This window comes from Coturnix japonica, chromosome 11 (genome assembly GCF_054131305.1).
Source record: "Coturnix japonica strain WE chromosome 11, WE-NBRP24, whole genome shotgun sequence".
Taxonomy (NCBI): Eukaryota; Metazoa; Chordata; class Aves; order Galliformes; family Phasianidae; genus Coturnix; species Coturnix japonica.
The window spans coordinates 4123472-4143288 of NC_140673.1; the positions used below are offsets into that span (position 1 = coordinate 4123472).

At 43.5% G+C, this 19817-nt stretch overlaps 1 protein-coding gene across 16 annotated transcripts in view; it reads right to left on the reverse strand.

The window, feature by feature from the left end:
- Positions 1-19817, reverse strand: part of DNM3 (dynamin 3) — a 157608-nt gene that overhangs the window by 1349 nt on the left and 136442 nt on the right. For 5 of the 16 annotated variants that reach the window (XR_014932544.1, XR_014932540.1, XM_085510915.1 and 2 more), the window contains 3 exons: positions 17532-17758; positions 16783-17019; positions 237-4077 (listed from right to left, as the gene is read on the reverse strand). Coding sequence is in view for 9 of the 16 variants with exons in the window: in XM_085510915.1 (XP_085367041.1) it covers positions 4008-4077; positions 16783-17019; positions 17532-17758 (534 nt within the window). In the remaining 7 variants the exon portion in view is untranslated. Of the gene's footprint in view, positions 1-236; positions 4078-11133; positions 11249-14977; positions 15166-16782; positions 17020-17531; positions 17759-19817 lie in introns of those variants that run through there. The other 11 variants (XR_014932545.1, XR_014932541.1, XM_085510918.1 and 8 more) reach the window with 5 other exon arrangements.

The window sequence follows — 19817 nt, forward strand, 5'->3', positions numbered from 1 at the left end:
AACAAACAGCACATACTGCCTGACACACATTCACTCGGCAAAATACCCCTGCAGCGCTGCAAGCCCCTGGCAGGGCAGCACGCTGAATGCTTCCCATGGGCTGCTCCTCTCCTGTCTGCCCTTTCCATGACACCTCTATGATCTGAGCTGCAGCACTGTGGTCCCAACAGAGACAGAGTGCAGAGTGCCAGATTGGAGATCGCTCGTGCGCATCGCAAAGTAATAATAAAAGCCCATCAAGAGTTACAGTTTATTTCAGGTTCAGAAATGCAGCATAACACGTTTACAGTAGGTGTATGCAATGCTCAGTAATGACTGTGGTTTCGAGAACCGACTCGTCGTGCTGAAAGATCAACACCAGATACCATTTACAGACTACGAAATCAAAGCTGTCTTGGTTCATATGAAGTAGGGCATTAACATACAGAGCAAAATTCAGTAAGAAATTAAGCGTGTGCTTCTTACAAAAAGAAGTCATTGTTTACACCATCCCGGAAAAGTAAAGAGACAGGAAGTAAAGCAAACGGCCAGCAAGACGGGACAAATCATATATCAAGCAAGAGTGGAGGGCTGTCTGGACGGGAGGAGCCATCGGTATCAGCTCGCCTGCAGACAAAGCAAGAGGAGAGACAGGCAGAGTAACATTCATTGACACAAGGGAGTTGTTCTGCTGGAGCCCAGGGGGGAGGATCAACGCCACCGCGGGAGGAAGCGCGCCATGAGCACAGCATGGAGCCGATGCCTCCCCAGTGCCATGTGTGCAAAACTGCTCTGCCTTGAATTTGGGAGGTCTGGGCTATTTTAAGACAGAACTAGGCAGTAATCTTAATATGCTGTACACATTGTGAAGTGTAGCTATCTGCAACACAGAACGTAATATCTTCTATGTTATGCTTTAACATGAACTGCTATAACCTCTAATGTATCTCCTTTAATATAATTATCTACTTTTATGAGGCTTACTCAGAAAGTGCAACGAGATTGGCAATAAAACAAACATACGTTAACTATGTACAAAAGCTTTTTCTTCAAGCATACAATCATTTTAATCCTAACACAAAGATCCCTGGAGGTTAAAGGCCAAGAGCTATTTACAACATGAGCAAGCTCCTCAGCTGCTGGTCAGCCATATGGAGGTGAGGTGGAATGTGTTCTCTGGGTACAGACCCGGGCTTAGCCTACATGCATTACTAGATAAGCACCCTCCTGGAACTCTGCTACTCACGTCATCCAGCTCACTAAGCTTGCAAACCCTGCTGTTGCTTAATGGGAGTCTCCATTGCTCCCTGGCAATCTTCCCTTTGCCTGAGGGAATCAAACAAATGGAGAGCGACCCGTGCTTCTCTGTTATGGGAGCCCAGGCTCAGCTGTCCCTGGGTGAGGGTGCCTGCAGAGGGGCTGGGGCCAGTCCCAGCCAGCCAGCCCCCCTAGCAGATTCCTGAGAATATACTGGTGAGCTCTTCCTCCTGTCCTTCAGGCACAGAGCAAGCTACTGCCACTTGCTCCTCTGAGAACAAGGGATGGAAGAGACACAGCTTAGCAGAATCAGGAGCCAGCAGGACAAACAAACACATTCCAGGCACTGTACAGCACGAGGAAAATGGGTCAAAGCTAGGGAGGAGAGTATGGAGTCAATTGCAAGTGGCAATTTCTTGGGAAGCAATTAGCATTTTTCCTAGGAACAGTTCTACATAGTTTATTCTAAAAAGAGTATCTGCAATACATTCGAGGTGAACTCATCAGTCTATGGATCGGTGCTCAACACCAATTATTACCTTGCACATCTCAAAGCTCTGTATTTCAGGAGCAGGTTTGGATTTAGATGTGATGGAGATGCAGAGGATGGGAAGGCTGTGCAGCTTCTCTCTGTGTCCCACGAGCTCAAAACTGAGCACAGAATGCACTGCTGCTGACACTGGGGCCACTGCACTGAGCTGTGATATTTCCTTACGCTTGACAAAAAGGGGTATCAAAGTAAATTAAGGAGTCTCAAGTACAGAGGATTTAAACACGTCTTTTTACGTTGAGACTTGTGTCATTTAATCGAGGCTTCTAACTTACCGGCATTGCCACACTCATCTCCCAAGCAGTTACACCAGCTTGAATCATCCCTTTTCTTTCCACAGAACAAATGGGAGCCCTTGGACAACTCAGCCTAGCGCTTAGGATAAGGTGGGATAAACATGGCCCACAGGCTCGCCATAGCACTGAACAAATACCAACACCTGGAATTAAAGTGACTTTCTGTGGCTGAGGTGGAATAATGTAGCTGAGTTTACAACCACTTTTTCCTTGAAAGCTGATCCTGTGTGCTCGGTGTGGAAGATCGAAGCCTCCTCCCCAAACAAACAGCAGCCATTTAAGCAATCTCCTGAGCTCACCTGGATGCCGGTGCTCTGACAAGTTTCCCCATGCTTTAGATGCTGACCTCAGCTGCCCAGGTGTGTGTCACAAGTACATGGCTGACAGGAAATTAAAGCTGGGCTAACATACAACTCATGATGCTTTCCCAGACTTGTTTCTCTTCTACAAGCAGAAACATTATTTGCTTCGGTAGTGAATATAACTGTTATTCCAACAGCAGCCTGGGAATATTTAATGGGCAAAATCCCCACTGGTTGTGGCTCCTTGATTGGATTCTTCCTAACCACGAGGCTGCAGCATACGGGAGCCCTACATACAGCTTCAATAAGTGAATTTATTAGACTGATTATAGTGGGGGACTTTGAAACCACCAATCGCTTTGCCTGGGGATCTGTAACCATAATTGCAATTAATATTTTCTGACTACACAAGGTGAAATTCATCTCTGTGTTAATCCTGTCAACTCAAGAAGTTTTAAACTACAGTGGTGACCTATGCTGACCTAAGTGTTTAAAGTTAAGTAACGCAGATAGGACAACATGTTTTTATATTACATTAATACACGATGTAAAACAACAGGCAGAGAACTTCTGAACATCTGCTAAAAACCAAAAAGTATGGCCAGGATGCAGAGCTGAGCATTTCTCAGCAAGTATTTGGATAAAATTGCTCCTACTCTGAGGTGAGTAGGATGTCACGAGACACAAAGGGAAAATACTTAGTGGACGTCATGGAACTTTATTGACTGTCATGAGCAAATATCTCAAACCCAAATGGGATCCCTTGGAAAGCTCAGATGCAGATCTAGGCCATTGCTCTGAACTAGCTCCCACAGCGGGCAGAGGACTGGTAGCCCATTTACAACTGTGCATATATTTATACATATATACATCTCTCAGTTCTCTGGACCCTGCCACGCAGCATATATATACATATTACATGCTCTCACTTATACATAAGGCTTCCCATGAGTTTAGTGGGAGGACTTACCAGCCACCCAACCAGCTCTGCCTATCAGTCAGCAGAGAGGAAGGAAAGTAAAGCACACAGTGTCCCACACACACCCTTCTAGTTTAGCGACATTCCTTATAAACTTAGCTTCAAATAAGAGAAAATTATAGGAGAAGCAGTGTTCCAGCAAGCTTCTTGCAAGAGAGATGAAACAGCGAGGCCTTCAGAAGAGCTTGATAATAAACCGTGTTTTTCTCTGCCCGGTTTAGCCATTAACAAAGAAAGTGGGCACAACTGCAAAACGCCGCGTGATAGAAAACGTGAAAGGTACAAATAAAATCAACATTTCGGCAGGTAAGAGAAAAAGAAGCAGCTAAAATCAGCATGTGCTCAATGATTCAAGTCCTCCTTGCGCTGTATAGGACTGTGAGCATGGGTGCCTGGGTGAACAAGTGTGTCAGTACGTTAGCTAACATCGGCTATTGCAGAAGGAAAAGTCAAGACAGCACAGACCTTCCCAAAACATTGAAGAGTTCATAAACAATGCAGAATGGACAGAGATATATCAGTAAAATTGGTTACTTGCCTACAGACGTCCATACATGCGACTATACATTGGTTATTGCAACAGTTATCAAGCAATTTGCTTCCACATATTTGGTTAACAATGAGTGGCATGCCAGAAACTTCATTTAGTCTAACAGGGATGAATCTAATGGACGAATTACAGTGGGCCGAGTAGGTGAGGGGGGTGGTCTTCGACTGGAGAAAAAGAGAGAAGAAACAGTAAGCACAAACATTAAGAGCAAACTCTGCACCTTTTGTGATTGCTACATGAACCTGCACATGCACCTAAACACAACCATCTTACTTCCACATATACTGGCACCCACAAGGAAGAAAGCGAAGGGTTTGCAGCATGCATGCCGTGCATCAGTTCTCCCACGTATTTGACAGCTCTCTTCTCCAGCTCACAGTCTGCTTAACCTCTGATCACAGCCACTCTCTTCTGCCAGAGAAATCAGCAGTGGATGGTCATTACTCCCATTTTCTCAGGGGTCATCCCAGCCTGGCCAGCCACAGAATGGACTTATGGGCACATGTGAGGGTTGTCAGATGCCTTCACAAAAGCAGCCTGCAGCAACTTAGGCTGCTGTATGCAGAAGAAAAATGCAGCTTCTTACACAGTTGGTCTTACTGGGACCACAGCACAGAGAAGTGGTGGCACAGAACTGGTCCTCCTTCGGTCTGTTAAAGGGGACACACCGACTCTACTAACACTGCAGATTAATTTATCTTTGGTCACAACACAACTGCCTCTTACATTTCTGCTTACATTTAGGGTACACGGTCCACATCAGCATGGCACTGAAATAAATCAGCTTGGTTAGGAGGAGTGCTTTTGTAAATATTCCATTCCTTCTGGGCTAAAACACCCCTCTGCCATGCAGAGCTGCACAGGATCTGAGAGGTACGTACCTGTTTGGCCTTTAGCTCAAGCACTGGTTCAGACACCCCTGCCTCGTGCTGCCTTGTTCTGTATCTCCTGGCCACTTTGTTCCCTTAGCTAGTATTCAGCTCTCTCCAGCAGCAATCTACTGCTCCAAAATATTCCATTCCATCACTGTTTTTGCCCCCTGCTTTCTTTGATGGGAAGTACAAATGATTTATCTGTTCCTTAAATTGACAAAGATCACCATGAGAGCATAAATCTGAGCTTGTGATCTGAACAAGGGAGAGCCAAGGGCTCTTTAGTTCTAATCCAGCTTTGGCAGACTCTGTCAGTGACCCTGGCAAACCACAGAGCCCTCTCCTACTCTGTCCTCTACCTGTCAACATAGGAACTGCCTGTCTTTGAAGAACATGCAAAGAAAATCTGTCTCATTCTGTTAAAACTAAATAGAAGATGAAAAGAATACAACAATGTGTTAATTTTCTTTGAACTGGAACAGAATACATGAGACAAATTTACACTTGACCCAAAAAAATCTTGCTTGGCTTAAAGTGTATCTTGCATGACAATATTGTCTTTTGGTGAAGAAAGGAGAATTTTAATTCCTAACATGCAGCAAACAGAAAATATGCCAACCCAAGTGCTCAACTAAATCAGCAAGCTTAAACAAAATAGGCAAAATGTAATTTCTTCATGGTGTATTTTTCTTACAGAAAAAATGCTGCTGTGTTAACTATTGTTTCTTGTGTTGCTCCAGTGTAGGTCTTCTGGACCCATTTCCAAAACTTGTAGTTTCATAAAGAACCACTTCTAAGGCTCTGCCTTTCTGCTGGGTTGCATTAAATTATTCCTTTGTTGAAATGCCTCACATTGCATTGTTTAGCGCTTACTGAAAACATCATATCATATGTATACAATTTACAAACAAGGGAAAATGCATACAGCTGTCTTCATATCAAATTCAAAAGTTACAGGCCAAAGCATGCATTTTAATATGAGGTTGAATGCAGCACAATGAGTTCAAATAATGTAATTTGGTCAAATTGCTATTTAGCCCAGCTGGATCAGAAACTGGAGGGCACAGGGGGAGGTTATCCTGCATTTAATCACCCAAACCAAACCTGAATCAAAATCAGGTCTGAGCCTTCTTTTCTCCTTGACCCAGCGCTGCCGCTGCACCTGGGCAATTATGTTTTATTTTCCTTCAAGCCCAATCCAAAACTGTTCAAAAACATACAGGGATGCAGTGAGGCACAGACCTCCTCAGCCCCCATTCCTCTTCTCCATCCCATAACGGCGCTACTCTGAGCTTCCTTCTGCTTCCTCGATCCCAGCGTGGCTGGTGGAGCAGGATGTGCCCTCTGTAAGTCAGAAGCACCCTCCAGAGGAGTGGCAGATATTCCATAGAATGAAATTGTGGAATCTTAAGGATGGAAAAGAACACTCAGATCTCCTGGTCCAACCGTCAGCCCACCCGCACCATGCCCACTGCCCATGTCCTCAGTGCCACATCTCCATGACTCCTGAACACCTCCAGGAGCAGTGACTCCACCACCTGCATGGGCAGCCTTTGGGAAGAGGCAAGGCTTGCGAGACCTGAAAAAGCACCATTCACAGTCTGCTGAGCAGCCTATGGGTCTGCGTGCCTGTCATGCAACAAGATGGGCCACGGTCCACTGCCCCAGGCATGGCCCAGCACAGAGCTGCAGCTTGGGAAGAGACCCAGTCTTCATTAGCAACCAGCACACAGTCATGATGGCATGAGCTGGAACTCCAGGCAAAAACTGAGGGAACAGACAAGCCCAAAAACTGTCTGTCTCACAAGAAAAGTCAGCCCCAGGGGCTGAAGAAGCCTGCCCCTATGGCTCTGCCTCTCTCTCCATCACGGCTGGCTGTGATGGAGCGGTGCAGGGCCTGGCACGCAAACTGCCACCCCAGGATAACAGAGTGGGCACCTCCCGAAGCACAGACCTGAGAAAGGCTGGCCTGGCTTTGGCACAACTGCTATCTGAGCCTGGAGTTGAGCAAAGCTTAAATAAATGTGTACTACCTGCCTCTTCAAATGGCAGCCATGCAGAGGCCGGCAAGCAGAGCAGCAGAGGGAGCTGCAGCCTGCCCATGGACGTGCAGCTGGGCAGGCGCAGCACAGCAAGCCCCCCACAGGTCCGGCTGCACTGGCTGCCATGGCAGCGAGGAAATATGTGACTAAGCCCAATTAAATGTTTAGTCTGGAGCCAAAAGATGAGACACAGTGAGACAGCACAGAGCGCATTTTCTCTGTGTTATCAGAGTGATTCCTTCAGCAGCACTGAGCTGCTCGCTCCCAGGCTGCAAAGGGCTGTTCTGGATTCATAGAAAGTTCTGTCTTATAAAAACGGCACTAATGCACTAATTCCTGTTTGCGTATCGTCTCAAGCATTTTCACTGTGTGTTGTAGTTATGGGGCTAAGCCTCACTGCCTGGCTCCTTTACCACTCTGTTCAGTTGCCTGCCTTCCCCCCCCCCAAGCCCCCCCTGCCCCGCTCCCCCCCCTTTATTTTTAGGGGGGGAAAACACCAAAACGGGAAGCAGTGTTTGTAAAAGTTAGTGCTAAAGGGGCAGGGGATCACAGGTCCCCAGGGTTGAGTAAACGAGTCTGCAGAAAGAATCAGTTCTTCTAACTAGCGCACATGAAGCAGACATAAAGAATTTACCAATGAAAATTGTGGACTAAGTATGTATTTAATAACTCCCTGATGTTGCTGCAGAGACTCCTCCTTTGAACAGCTCAGTGGGGTTTTGAACAGAGGGTAACTCTTACCCCCACGCAAAAACTGTTTTAAAAGGAAAAGTTTTCTATTTATTTCTAACCTAAGCAGCACACCCTGGTTGTTTGTTTTTTTTTTAGTTTTAAAAGAAGTCCCCAAAAGCTTCAGCGAGGCAAATACAGAGCAAACAAAACTAAATAAAGCAAGTCTAGACTTAAAATGCGATCAGAAACATATGGGAGCTCTTCAAGCATTTGCCTTCTGCAGAGCACTATCACTCCCCACACAGAGTCCACAAAATATGCTTTCAGTAAAGCAGAGCTGTAATTACCATGGGAGGCCCCGTTCTCAGAAGATGGCTTCTCTTCTCATAGCACAGCTCGCATGCTTCTAAATAAAAGGCTTTCGTTTCCACTTACGTTTTACATTCTTGTTTGCTTGTGACCACCAGAGAACACTTGCGGAAGGCATGCACATAGCTGTATTTTATGCTACATTCCTATAGATCTGAAGCTGTAAACAAAAGTCCATTATTCTCTGCCTTCTCCACAGTCCCGGTTTCCCTGTAACGCAGGCCCCTCAGATACCCTGTTATGTGACACTTATTGTTTTTGCAGAATCTAACAAGAAAACAGTCTTTAAAAAATCTCTAAGTGGCTCTAGGTCTGACTGCAGGCAGATTCTAATTGAGGTGACAATAAAAATCTGGATGTGAGTCATTCCAGAACAGAGAAGTGGCTTATTTCAGGTGAGAAATAAACATCAATTCTCATCGGTGTGATTATTCAGAGATACAGGCAGCCCGTTTCCTAGGCCTGTCTTTGGGAGAGTAATAGTGCCTTGACTCGTCTGACTTCTATATGACTTTCTCTGTTTCAGTAAGACCTTGAGTAGAAGCGGAAAAATCATGAAGAGGAAAACAACTTAATACTAGTGCCAGGTCACAAGAAAACAGGAAAAGCAGAGAAAGGATGACAGTAAGAGTGGTTCAGCAGGAGCCACGGACAGAAATCAGTAAGAGATGTTATGGCAGAAATGAGAAACAGCCCTCAGTGGTGACAAAAGGAGAAAGTAATAGGGGAACGCCTGTGTGTGATGGTTCCTTACCTCAACATAAGGGTCCAAGAGACTGAAAGTTCTCATTTGTTTCTCTACTGAAAACTGTTATTTTCAGTATCAAACATGAAGCATTGCTAGTAAGCATGCCCAGAGGATTCCTGTTGGAGGGCAAGTCAGCAAAGGGAGAACTGAGATGCACAGCATGCTATTAGAGGTGACTACTAGTTCTGAAGCCGCTCTCCAATGGAACATGTATGTATCAGGCTCCACAAACACAGAGAGCATGCTGTGACCCTACTGCCAATACTTGCATAGCTGAAACTCACTATTTCAGACGACCCATACAACACTCTGCCAGTGGACTTTTTGTGTTTAGTGTGAGCAAGTTCAAGTAGTTAGAGCAAGTGTTTTTCTCTGATGCCTATTTCTCTTCAGTGAAGGAAAAAAACCGAGCAAATGGAAGGATGTGTCCTTCCACTAGGCACCGTAAAGTAGCAATCCAAATCTCCATTAATGCAAATGCTAACACCATTCCAAACCATTGAGATCACTCTGGTTCCAAAGCGTGTGGTTTTAAGTAATACGGGTATTCCTTTCAGAGGCAAAGAAGTCAAAAGATGATGCTCCTCTAAATTAACTTCTTTGCAAATCAAACTGCATTTTCTATCTGACCATCACAAATTGACATCTATCACAGACACAAACTGGTTTGTATATTTAAGAGCACGCTGCATTTTGGAATTAGTCATTTTAGGGAATAAACGTGTCATATGGAAAAAAAGAGCTTGAATAAGCAAAAATAATAATTCAACAGAGCAACCAAAAAAGACTATTATTCTAAACAGCGTGTTCCTGTTTGCCTGTCAGCAGGAAACACATCAAGTAAGCAAGCTTGCTAAACATTAGAGGAGGTCTGTCCCAACTTGTTGTAAATCCAAGGTCAGGATGGTGAAGAGGATCAAAAATCCACGTGGAAGAAGAGAGATTTAGGAGTTCTGAGTGATACATTCCGAATGCAGCTCTTCCTTTGTCCGTTTGCAGCAGATGAAGACAACAGAAGGGTCATAAAATCTGGAGGAGGAACATCTGATCTTTATGTAGTAGCTTAAATCTTGTGTACTGGTCTGCATTCAGCTGCATGGTCCCATGTCAGTGTACATCATATAGGATGTCTTTGAAGGCCATAGCTACTTCTGCTCACTTTGTTCATTCTTCCTACTCACACTTCTCCTTCCTTTCCCCGTTTGTCTGTCTCCCCTTTACTTACCTTAGGGCAAGAAAGAGGACAAGCATCCCAGCTATTACCTCCAGCTGGACTAGCACCTCTCCTTGTCCATGATGACAACAACTAATGTTATCCATATCAATCTTGTTAATGCAGCTGTCGAGTGCCCTGTTTTTCACTAATGATCCAATGCAGCTTGTGGGCACAGGAGAGCTTCAAGGAGAGCTTTTTCAAAATACCTGCAGGTTCAGGAGGTTCAAATCATCATTGCTTTCTTTTTAAAAGTACATCATACATTTTTTCTTGCAGCATAAGGAAGGCTAGGAATGTACTACTATTCAATCCACTCTTTCAAATACGGCAAAAATTTCCTGTTCAACACCCTTGCTTTAATCCCATATAACCTTCATGTTGTTAAATTACTCTTTTATGAGACTGAATAACTGAGACCAAAGCACATCTTTGGATTCCTGTCTGTATTTCTGGCACGCAGCATTTGCTATTGTTTGATTCTACTTTTCTTTTTCAAGTTGAGAGATGCTAAAAATAAAATCCACTTCCTTCTATTAATAGCATATTGATAGAGAAAAAGCTAAGGAGGCAAAAACAAAAAGCAAACAAACCAAAAACTTCTACTGAAAACACCTAACTGAATAAATTACTCATTCATGCAGTTCATCTGCTGACAATCTCAAAGCTGACTTCAGCTGTATTTGGTTGGGGACGGCACTCACAAGATCAGCTTTATCCCAGAATGACTTCTTAAAGCTCTCTTTACGTTACTTATTTCTCTGTCTACGTCTCTCCTGCATAATTTTTTATTGCCCTTCTCCATCACGCGGGACTGGTCTATGCTAAGAGCACTGGAACAGGCTGCCCAGGGAGGTGGTGGAGTCTCCTTCTCTGGAGATATTTAAGACCCGCCTGGACGCCTACCTGTGTGACATGGTGTAGGGTGCCTGCTTTGGCAGGGGGGTTGGACTCGATGATCTCTAGAGGTCCTTTCCAACCCCTACAATTCTGTGATTCTGTGATTCTGTAATGAAGAGTCGTTTCAGCCTGATCCTCTTATAGCTGAATTGTAAAAGTAACTCACAACAGTCCCAAACAAAATGGATCTCTCCTTATTCACCTGATTTTAAAAACAGTTTTTGTTGAAAAAGTTTTCTGGAGCAAGTAGCTCAGGAGCTACTAAAGACCATCAAAACTATCCCAGTTAGTTACAAAAAACAGATCAAACCTAACAAGCAACTCTTCAAACATTTGTTCAACTGCCCTGGTGCACTGCCAGACACAGCACATAATAAAATTCCAGCATGCAAAGTGGAGGGCCTTTGGCTGATGAGAGATGACGATGGAAGTGAGATTCAGTGGCAGCAGATATAGTACCAAGGCTGCAGTGTCTGCCATCCCATGAACTTCGTTTTAGCTGGTCTTCAGGACAGTCATCTGGAGGAGGAGCACATGGAGGAAGGTGGTGAGCAAAATGCTTTTGCTAGTCTAGGAGTCAGCCATCCTCTTAGCCATCGTCGCTGCAGCTCCTGGAGCAAACTCAGGGACACTCCTGTTTCTGACGGCGTTCAGTACAGGCTGCTGAAGAATCCCTTCTGTCCAATACTGCTCCAGATTTCTCACAAGAACAGCATTGAAGAATTATAATGAAACCACAGGAGTTGTTATATTGTGATATGTCACATGTTTTTAAAAGCTTCTGCGACCTACTTTCTGGCCAACTCATCCAATGTTTATCCTCATTCAAAACAGTACTTCTTTCATTGATTCTGTTAAGACTGAAGCTGCGAGGTGACCATACTCCTCAATCACTTTTTGCCACGCAGTACGGCTACTGTAAGCAGTGTAGCTAGAGTTTCTAGAGGTTGTCACAGCCACTAACATCGAGCTGCTCTTAGAAAAGATTGCCAGGTATTGCATTTTATGGTTTGAAAACTGGATGAAAAGCTTTAAAAGAAGACAGAAATACAAGGAGCAGGAGACAGATTTACTAAGGTGCCAGGGAAGAGATAAGTTGGAAAGAAACCAACGGAAGACAGTGAGAAGGAAAGGAGGGAATATGTGGGGATTGAAGACAAACGTTCTAGGCAGGAAACCAAGTGAAGGGAGAAGGTGAAAGAAGAAGTAGAACAGGATGGTCAAGAAAGGGACAGCAAGGGATGTGCAGAAAAAGGGGAAAACAAAATAGTGATAAAGGAGTCAGTGGAGGAGGGGTGGGGGGAAGCAGAGCTAGCTGCTTTCAAATAGATAAGGGGAAATATAATCTGCAGCTGAAAGCAACCAACAGCAAAAGGAGCGTATTCCTGGGTGTGCCTTTCAACAAGGACTGTAAATGAGACCGGTAACAAATTGCACAGGGAAGTCTTCCCATAGGGCAGAAATCCCAGAAAGAATAACTGACATTCTCATAAGTCTTGTGATATGGGGCTCTTTGGACAGGCAGAGTTGGAAACATACTGACTACAGAAGAGCAATGTTCCCTCCTGCGATGGGCTCTGGCTTTGCATCACCCATGTAGCTGTAATATGCTTCTGACCACAGACATAAAATGCAGAACTGAAGTAGTTATGCTTTGACTTCCACTTGCCCTTCAAATTCAGCAGAATTTTGAAATCCCTTCAGATAACAGTTTTGTCCCTTTCTGTGCAAGAAACATTCCCAATTACCAGTTATGTCTTGTGAACCATCTTCACTGAAGGTACAATCAGAGAGGACAAATGAATTCTACTGTAGGACAAAGCTGTACTCTTCCATGTGGGTATTCAGACTAAGATCATCCAACTCAGCATGCAATTACTTTTAAATTAGCACCTATTCACCCTGCCATAAGAGTTTGAAGCAACGGCTATTTGATTATTATTTATATTCCATTAAAAAAATAGCAGTAGGCTTTTAGAGCTGCAAGAAGAAGATGCCCAGGCTAATGTAGGATAACCCTTCTGGCCTTATTAGCCTATGCATTATGAGAGACTTTAATAAGAGGATTCAAATGCAATTTTTGCAGTGGATCCTCTTATTGTTCAATGCGCAGTGTTCAGTGTTAATGTTAAATGTTTTGAAAGATCATAAATTCATAAAATCTGTCCCGGGAAACGGACTTAATGGTTGATGTTTGGCAAAGAGCTGAGTTCAGAGACTACAAACCAGGAAATGTCAGGCACTGATACTTTCTGCAGTGCCTCTGGCTTTGTCTGGAATTCTCTGACTGTAATTACTATCAAGTATAAGCACTTTTTTAAATGGTGGGTTGGCAGAAGTACATAATGATGGCTAACAATGCAGATTAGCTACAAACACAACAGGTCATACAATTAGTGAAACAATAAAACACAGATGTACAATAGCATCTTCTGTGCTGGTTGACTGCGGATTGAAGTCAATTGTATGAAGACAGCTAAAAGATGTGGCCGGGAGATTACCAGACAACTGCTGAATGGTGTGGTATGAATTCTCTCTCTGCTCTGCTTGCCTCACATGTAAAGATTATCCCCAACCCCAGGGGCCGTGCACCAGCAGCCCTGAGCACGACAAGGAGCTTAAAAGTATGCATGGTCCTGTCTGTTTGAATGGACACTGAAGCCCTTCAAGACCTCCATTGAAGCAGGTCCACATCAAGCAGGTTTTGAATGGCAAAGTGAGTCTTAATCTTCGGTTCTTTGTTGGGAAAGCTTTCATGAAGCCATAGGGGCGCTGCCGAGCAGGAGATGGAGAGGAAAGGGGAGCACCATCCCACCCTCACTGACACCAGGGGCTCTGCTGCCAGGAGAAAAACATTTCCAATTCAATTGTTCTCCCTGTGGCAAAGCTGAGATTCCCATTTAGGACATTTAAAAGTCATAAATCAAAGCATCCCACAGTAGAACTAAATTGATCAAGATCAGGCTTCCCAAACAGGCAGGCAAACACATATCGTGGTAACTACAGAGGCTCCAGTGCCTGCTTCGAGCAGTCTTATCCAAGTGAGTGCACAGCTGCAGTTTCTTTCAAAATACGACTGCAGCCTTTTAAGAGAGAGAGGGAATAATCTAAATTCTGGCAGCAGGGAATATTTCACAAATCGTATATGCTTTGGCATCAAGCCCTTAACAAAGCTAGGGGCCTTTACTCACAGGCTTTGCTGGGAGAGATCCACCCACCTCAAGTGGGATTAATTAAAAGAGGCATGTATCATGCAAATAGTTTGTTTCCTTACAGAAATATTCAGAGCACATAACCCAAAACAGCTTTAGAATCAGAGCGAAGCAAGGAAGAAAATTATTTCCTGCTCCCCTAACTGCTTTCCTTTCCCTATGCAGTATGCAAAGAATAGTGAGAAAATGCAGAAAGCTCACAGTTTCTGTACAATTCCTTTGAATAAATGCTATGAAAAGCTGGAGGGGAAGGTGGGGGAAGGGGGCTTGGTTGTATTATTATTTCTTTAAAGGCATGGGCAATATCTCGCTGGAAAGTAGCAAATTCTCCAAACTAAATGTGTGTTCAGCCTCTCATTGGAACAAGGATGGTCTGAATCTTATCCCTGGAAATGACCTATTTATCTTAAGGTGGAACATGAGAAAATAGAATGCTTATATTTCTTTGCGTGTCAGGATTTTCAGCTCAATATGACAGTGATAGGACTGCAACCAAAAAGCTCCCATAGAAAGGTGGATGAAGATTAAATATATGCCTTTCTGTTCATGGAGCTGACCTATTCCCTGGATGTGACAGATCCCGACACTTGAAGGAATCACTGCAGCAAACAGTGGCAGCACAATCAGAGCACAGAGCCTCGGCTCAGAAACAAATCACAAAGAAAGCTGAAGTTTCCTCAAGGACTCTTCCTTTTAATATCTCAGACCCATTTTCTGAGTCAATTTCCTATGATCCTGCAAAGGCTGTTATTGAAACCAGACCAAGCATAGCAGAAATTCCAGGGCTCAAAAGAACTTTTAATAGGTGCAGGAGCCTGCCACACTGTCGCCCTCAGGTGATTTCCCCTGCAGCCCCTTCCCTGGGATTTCCTCCCCTGGAGTTTAGTCAGCAGGAGAAACCTGAAGTTTCAGCACAACAGCAAACCCTTCCTGCATTCCTTTGTATCTGAGATTTTTATGTCTGAGGCTTTCAGCCCTCAAAAAAGAGCACTAGGATCCAGTCCAGAAGATGTGTATTGCAGATATTTTTTTCCACAAAAATGTCAGGCACTCGTACATTCAATTATGCATCCAGCTACAGCATTTTAAAAGCACTGACCTCCTTTATCAGGCCCTGCTTTGCCTGCCACCAGTGGCTGTCGTGAATTGAGTTGTTTGCAGGCTGCTTACCCGAGTGTCTTTGTGAGCTTGGAAATTCCTTTCTGGCCTCCATTCCACCTATCACTTCAGCATAAAGAGATGACCATCAGACATGCTCTTGGCAAGCCACCTCAGGAAAGCAATGCTCATGCAGAATCACAGCCAGGCAGGACAACGGACACAATGCAAGGTGAGAGACACCGAAGAGCTATGGTTCTTTCCAGTAGGACAACTGATGAAACGCCGGACCTCCTGTCTACATCATCTGTGGCACAGTGGGAACATCTCTTCGAGCTCTCCCAGTGGGGAACCCCACCTGGGGTTCTTTCTTTCCAGTGTGAAGTTTAGTACCCAGAAAGGGTGTTTCTCCCTACTGCAAGCTATGGAGTATCCGCTAAGATGAAAGAATGACTTTCACAATTAGGCAGTGCAACTCCTTTTTCATAGAAAATAGATAAGAATGCTTCATTCATTTGATATACCCTCTCTAACTGATTTATTTTTCATATTATAATGATCATAATGACATATAAGTGCTCAACTTCAGAACTAGCAATTGCCCTCAAACAGCGTGATATGCATCTCTGTGTTGTATAATATATAAATGATGATGTTAGAAAAACTGGGCCTCACATTTGAGTCGCTGACAGCTACAACCAATCTCACTTATTCAAAAGAAAGTATTTAGTATTTTTTCTCCAAAAGCAGATTACAGTTTTATTTTTCATTACTATTTCTAGGATTGAGAATGTACACATTTTCTTTTTGTTTCTGTTTAACTCGATTTTTTTGTTTGCTTTTCTCCAAACTGTGACTAAGCCTAATATAACAGTTAATTTATTAAAATTGGAGAAAGCCCTTTGTTCCAGCATTGCCTAATGTGCTCATGCCTCTCGTAATGTGGGAAGTTACTGAAGCTCTAGGAGTTAGAGCTTTTCATATAGGAGTGATTAGGTGCATTATGTCATAGTGAAAATAAATACTAAGGACATGTTTTTCATATAACTTATATTAAAAAAGTGGTTAATGCCACACCAAATTATAAAACATGAAAAGCTACTTTTAAAAGCACTGATAAATGCAAATTTGTTAGAAGGAAAGGAAACAATGTGATCATTAAAATCCTGTTCCTTAACTAAACATTGTGCTGTGTGACCTGCGCTGTTAGACAGCTGCAAACTGTTTTCAACTGGCTGTAAATTATTTGCCTTGTGGAATAAAAATCAGACTCCCATCAGTTTGTTCCACCAATTCCACAAGGCCTTGCTCTGGTTCTTTCCCTAAAGATCTGCTCTTTCCTTTGGTGAGCACTCAAAATGCTGAAAGAGAGCCATTTGTTGCACCACTGCCCATGTTCTGGTGGAGGTCTAGAGGACTTGTCTCTGAGAACAACTCCTGTATTCACAATACCACGTAACCAGAACAGGGGGTTTTAATGTACTGGAATCTGGTTTCTTCAAACTGACTGACAGGAAAATGGTTTTTGCCATGAATAAAAGTATCTAACTATCCAAAAAGTCTTATTTGTGCTAGTAATCAGTCCCTCAGAACACCTTTGACTCTCTGCAAGGAATACACGGCTGTGCTTTCTTACAGGAGTCACTCAATAATAGTGCTCGACTTTCTTGGGTCGCACAGCATCTGTCTGTTATGCTACGGGAAGATAACCATGCCCACCAGCAGGAAGCCGAGACATCTTACCTTGGGACACTGGGAGGAGCCCGCGTAGGCCGAGAAGGAACTTGGGGAGGTCCTCCATGGGCTTCACCACCACTTGGAAATGGTGGCAACGGTCCTGGGCGGAACGGGACTGGGGGAGCCCCTGACTGAGGGCCTGGAGATGGGATTGCAGGAGCAGGTCCTCGGCCAGATAAAGGTCTTGTGGGGGGATTATTCAGTGTTGGCCTCCTCTGAGTTGAGGGACTTGGAGGAGGTGATCTAGTGAAATACCAGAGATTGAAGATGTTTGATATAGTGCGAATATTTCATTTATTAAAAATAAAAATAAAAATAAAAATAAAAATAAAAATAAAAATAAAAATAAAGAGGTGAAAACTTTGTATCCCCTTTGCTGCTAGTTCCAGACCTATATTTATATCTAACATGTACCATTCCCATAGACAGCATGCTCTGAGATAGAAAAAGCAGAGATACAGTCAAAGAGCATGAAAAGGATTTGCTGGGACATGAAGCCTGAAGGTCTGAAGTTTAATAAAAGATCACAAGAAAAAGCCTTGTGGATACACAGTTGGGGTTACTTTGCAGAGACAGGTGGGATTTCTGCAGTGAAGGAATCAAAACTATTTGGTGGCAGAAGTGGCTGCTATCTGAAGCATCAGACAAGCTGTAAATCCAATGAAGGTATTCTAACAGACACATCTTGTCTGGTATTTCTATACATATTGTTTGTCTGTCCTAAATCTCATTGCAACGCAAATGAAGAACCTTACCTGCGGGCCTGCTGAAGCCAAGAATCGTCTACAGGAGGTGGAGCAGGGGTTGACACAGTGCTAGTGCTAATATCGCCAATGATCGCTAGGGCTTCCTTTAGAGCTTGGTACATGCGGAGCATTTCATCTCGCCTCTGTGCCTGTTCAGCCGATTCCTCCATTAGAGTATTTTGGTCCTCAGAAGAATACAGGTGAGCCAGGAGCTCAGCATTGATAAATTCTTTCACCTATTTCATGAGCAAAACAAATGCACAAATAAACAACAATAAAAACTGAAAATGGAGCTTTGAACAAGGATAGCGGGTGATCCACAGAACCAGGAGACAGGCTTATCTCAATGGAATCTGTTTTTCCTGCTGCTTAGTTTACATCAATTCTTGGTTGTGCAGCTTTTTGTTAGATCCAATGAGGGACTCGAAAATGCTGAACTCAGAATGATCTGATGGTGCAGCAGCCTGGGGGGGAACTGAGATCCAAGGAAAGGCTGGCATACAGCTGGGCAGAGCAGCTGGAAAGGGATGGACTGGACATTTTAGCAGCTGTCTACACATAGATGGGTTTAAAGCAATGACAAAGTTACATTCTGAAATCACTATTCACATCTGAGAATAAGACAGTTTTGTGCAGCCCCTCCACAGTGGACTGCAGACTTTTTCTGTCTTTTAGACATCAGACATGGCTGGAGTTAACGCTGGTCTTTGTCTCTAAGGTGAAACTTGTGTTTACAATTAATTTCCAGGGCTCCCAGAAGTTAGCTGGTATTTTGCTGTAATTCTAAATGGCTTACCCAGAGGTAAATGACAGCCATTAGCAAAAACACCAGATACTAAATTCCCTTGAGAATGGGAACTTTAAGGCTTTACAGCATCTCTGTCAATTATTATTATCTTAGCAATGGAGTACCTTGCTATAAATGATGCCTTTCATCTCCAGCAACTTTGCCAGATTCTAAATATCCCATCCATACACGTTCAAGCTGAAGGAAGAAGACTCCAAGTAATCTGATTCAATATACTGATTTCCTGCTATGCCTGCCCTGGTTATGGAAACCTGGGCCACATTAGGAAAGATAAAAAGCCAGAGGTGTTCTGATTAAATAAGACTGATAAACAGACCAACTGCTGGCCTACTAAATCCTTGTAGTAGAGCCCTGTGTTGCTGTTCTGATCTATTTGTCATTTGGTTTCATGCTCTCTAAAGATATTTTTTGTGCTGGAGATCCTACTTCGAATAATATACTCCCACGATTCTGATTACATAAACCTGAGCCCAATTTGCACGTGGGTCTATGCTAGTCAGCTACAACAATGTACATCCTGATGAGTCTATGGCAATGTTTGCATTCAGACAAGGCCAGCAAGGGCAGTCGAGCTGTGCAAATCATGCAAAACAGTGAGCAGGTCAGGACAGATCTTATGGGGAAACAAACCCATATTGACTGAGCTTGGCTGTCATTTCCCATTCATGTATGACAGGGGATGCTCAAAGTCTTAGCAGAGCCTGCAAAAATTTTCCATGAGTCTCATGCTATTTTTCAGTAGATGGTACTGATCAAGAGCCAGAGTGCACTACTTTCCTCATGATTGCCAAAGACTCCACATTAAAAACAGATATCACAGTTAAACAGCATCACATTCTACTTGATGAAATGAGCGTTTTAATGGCAACACTTAAAAAAAAAAAAAAAAAAAAAAAAAAGAAGTCCTAAAATTAGATTAAGGCCAGAGCTGATTGTAAAAGCTTTTCTAAACCACAAGTATCTCTTTGGAAAAAAGTAAAACAATCCTGTGATGTTTATCATGAGATCCCTGCCTGCCACCCGCACAGACTCAAGAAGCTCCCTGCACTCTTCTGTAAAGGAAGACTATCATATTAAGAATGGTTCTTGAGTCAGTCTCCTTCCCTTACTTGATAGAGGAAGGTCTTCCTAAATAGTCACTTTCTCTGGCTTGGGAAAGGAAGACAAAGTGACACTTACGAGCCTTCACCTTTTTAGAAAACAGAAACATTCACCACAGTGTTTTAAAATGTTTTTCCTTACAGACTTCAGGCCTGCAGTCAAGCGTGAATCACAGCCAGCATTCAGAACACCCATACTGCAAAGCTTGCCCTGTCCCTGCAGAATGAGAATGGGGTAAGGTGGGCTTGCAAAGAACTCTGATCTATCAGTGGGCAGACTATAAGCAGCAGAAAAACCTCAGACAATTAACTCCTTCAGGTAGGTAGTAGCAAGTACTTCTGAGTTTTTCTACTCAGCTGAGGTGAATTATGCTGGTTATGGAGCAT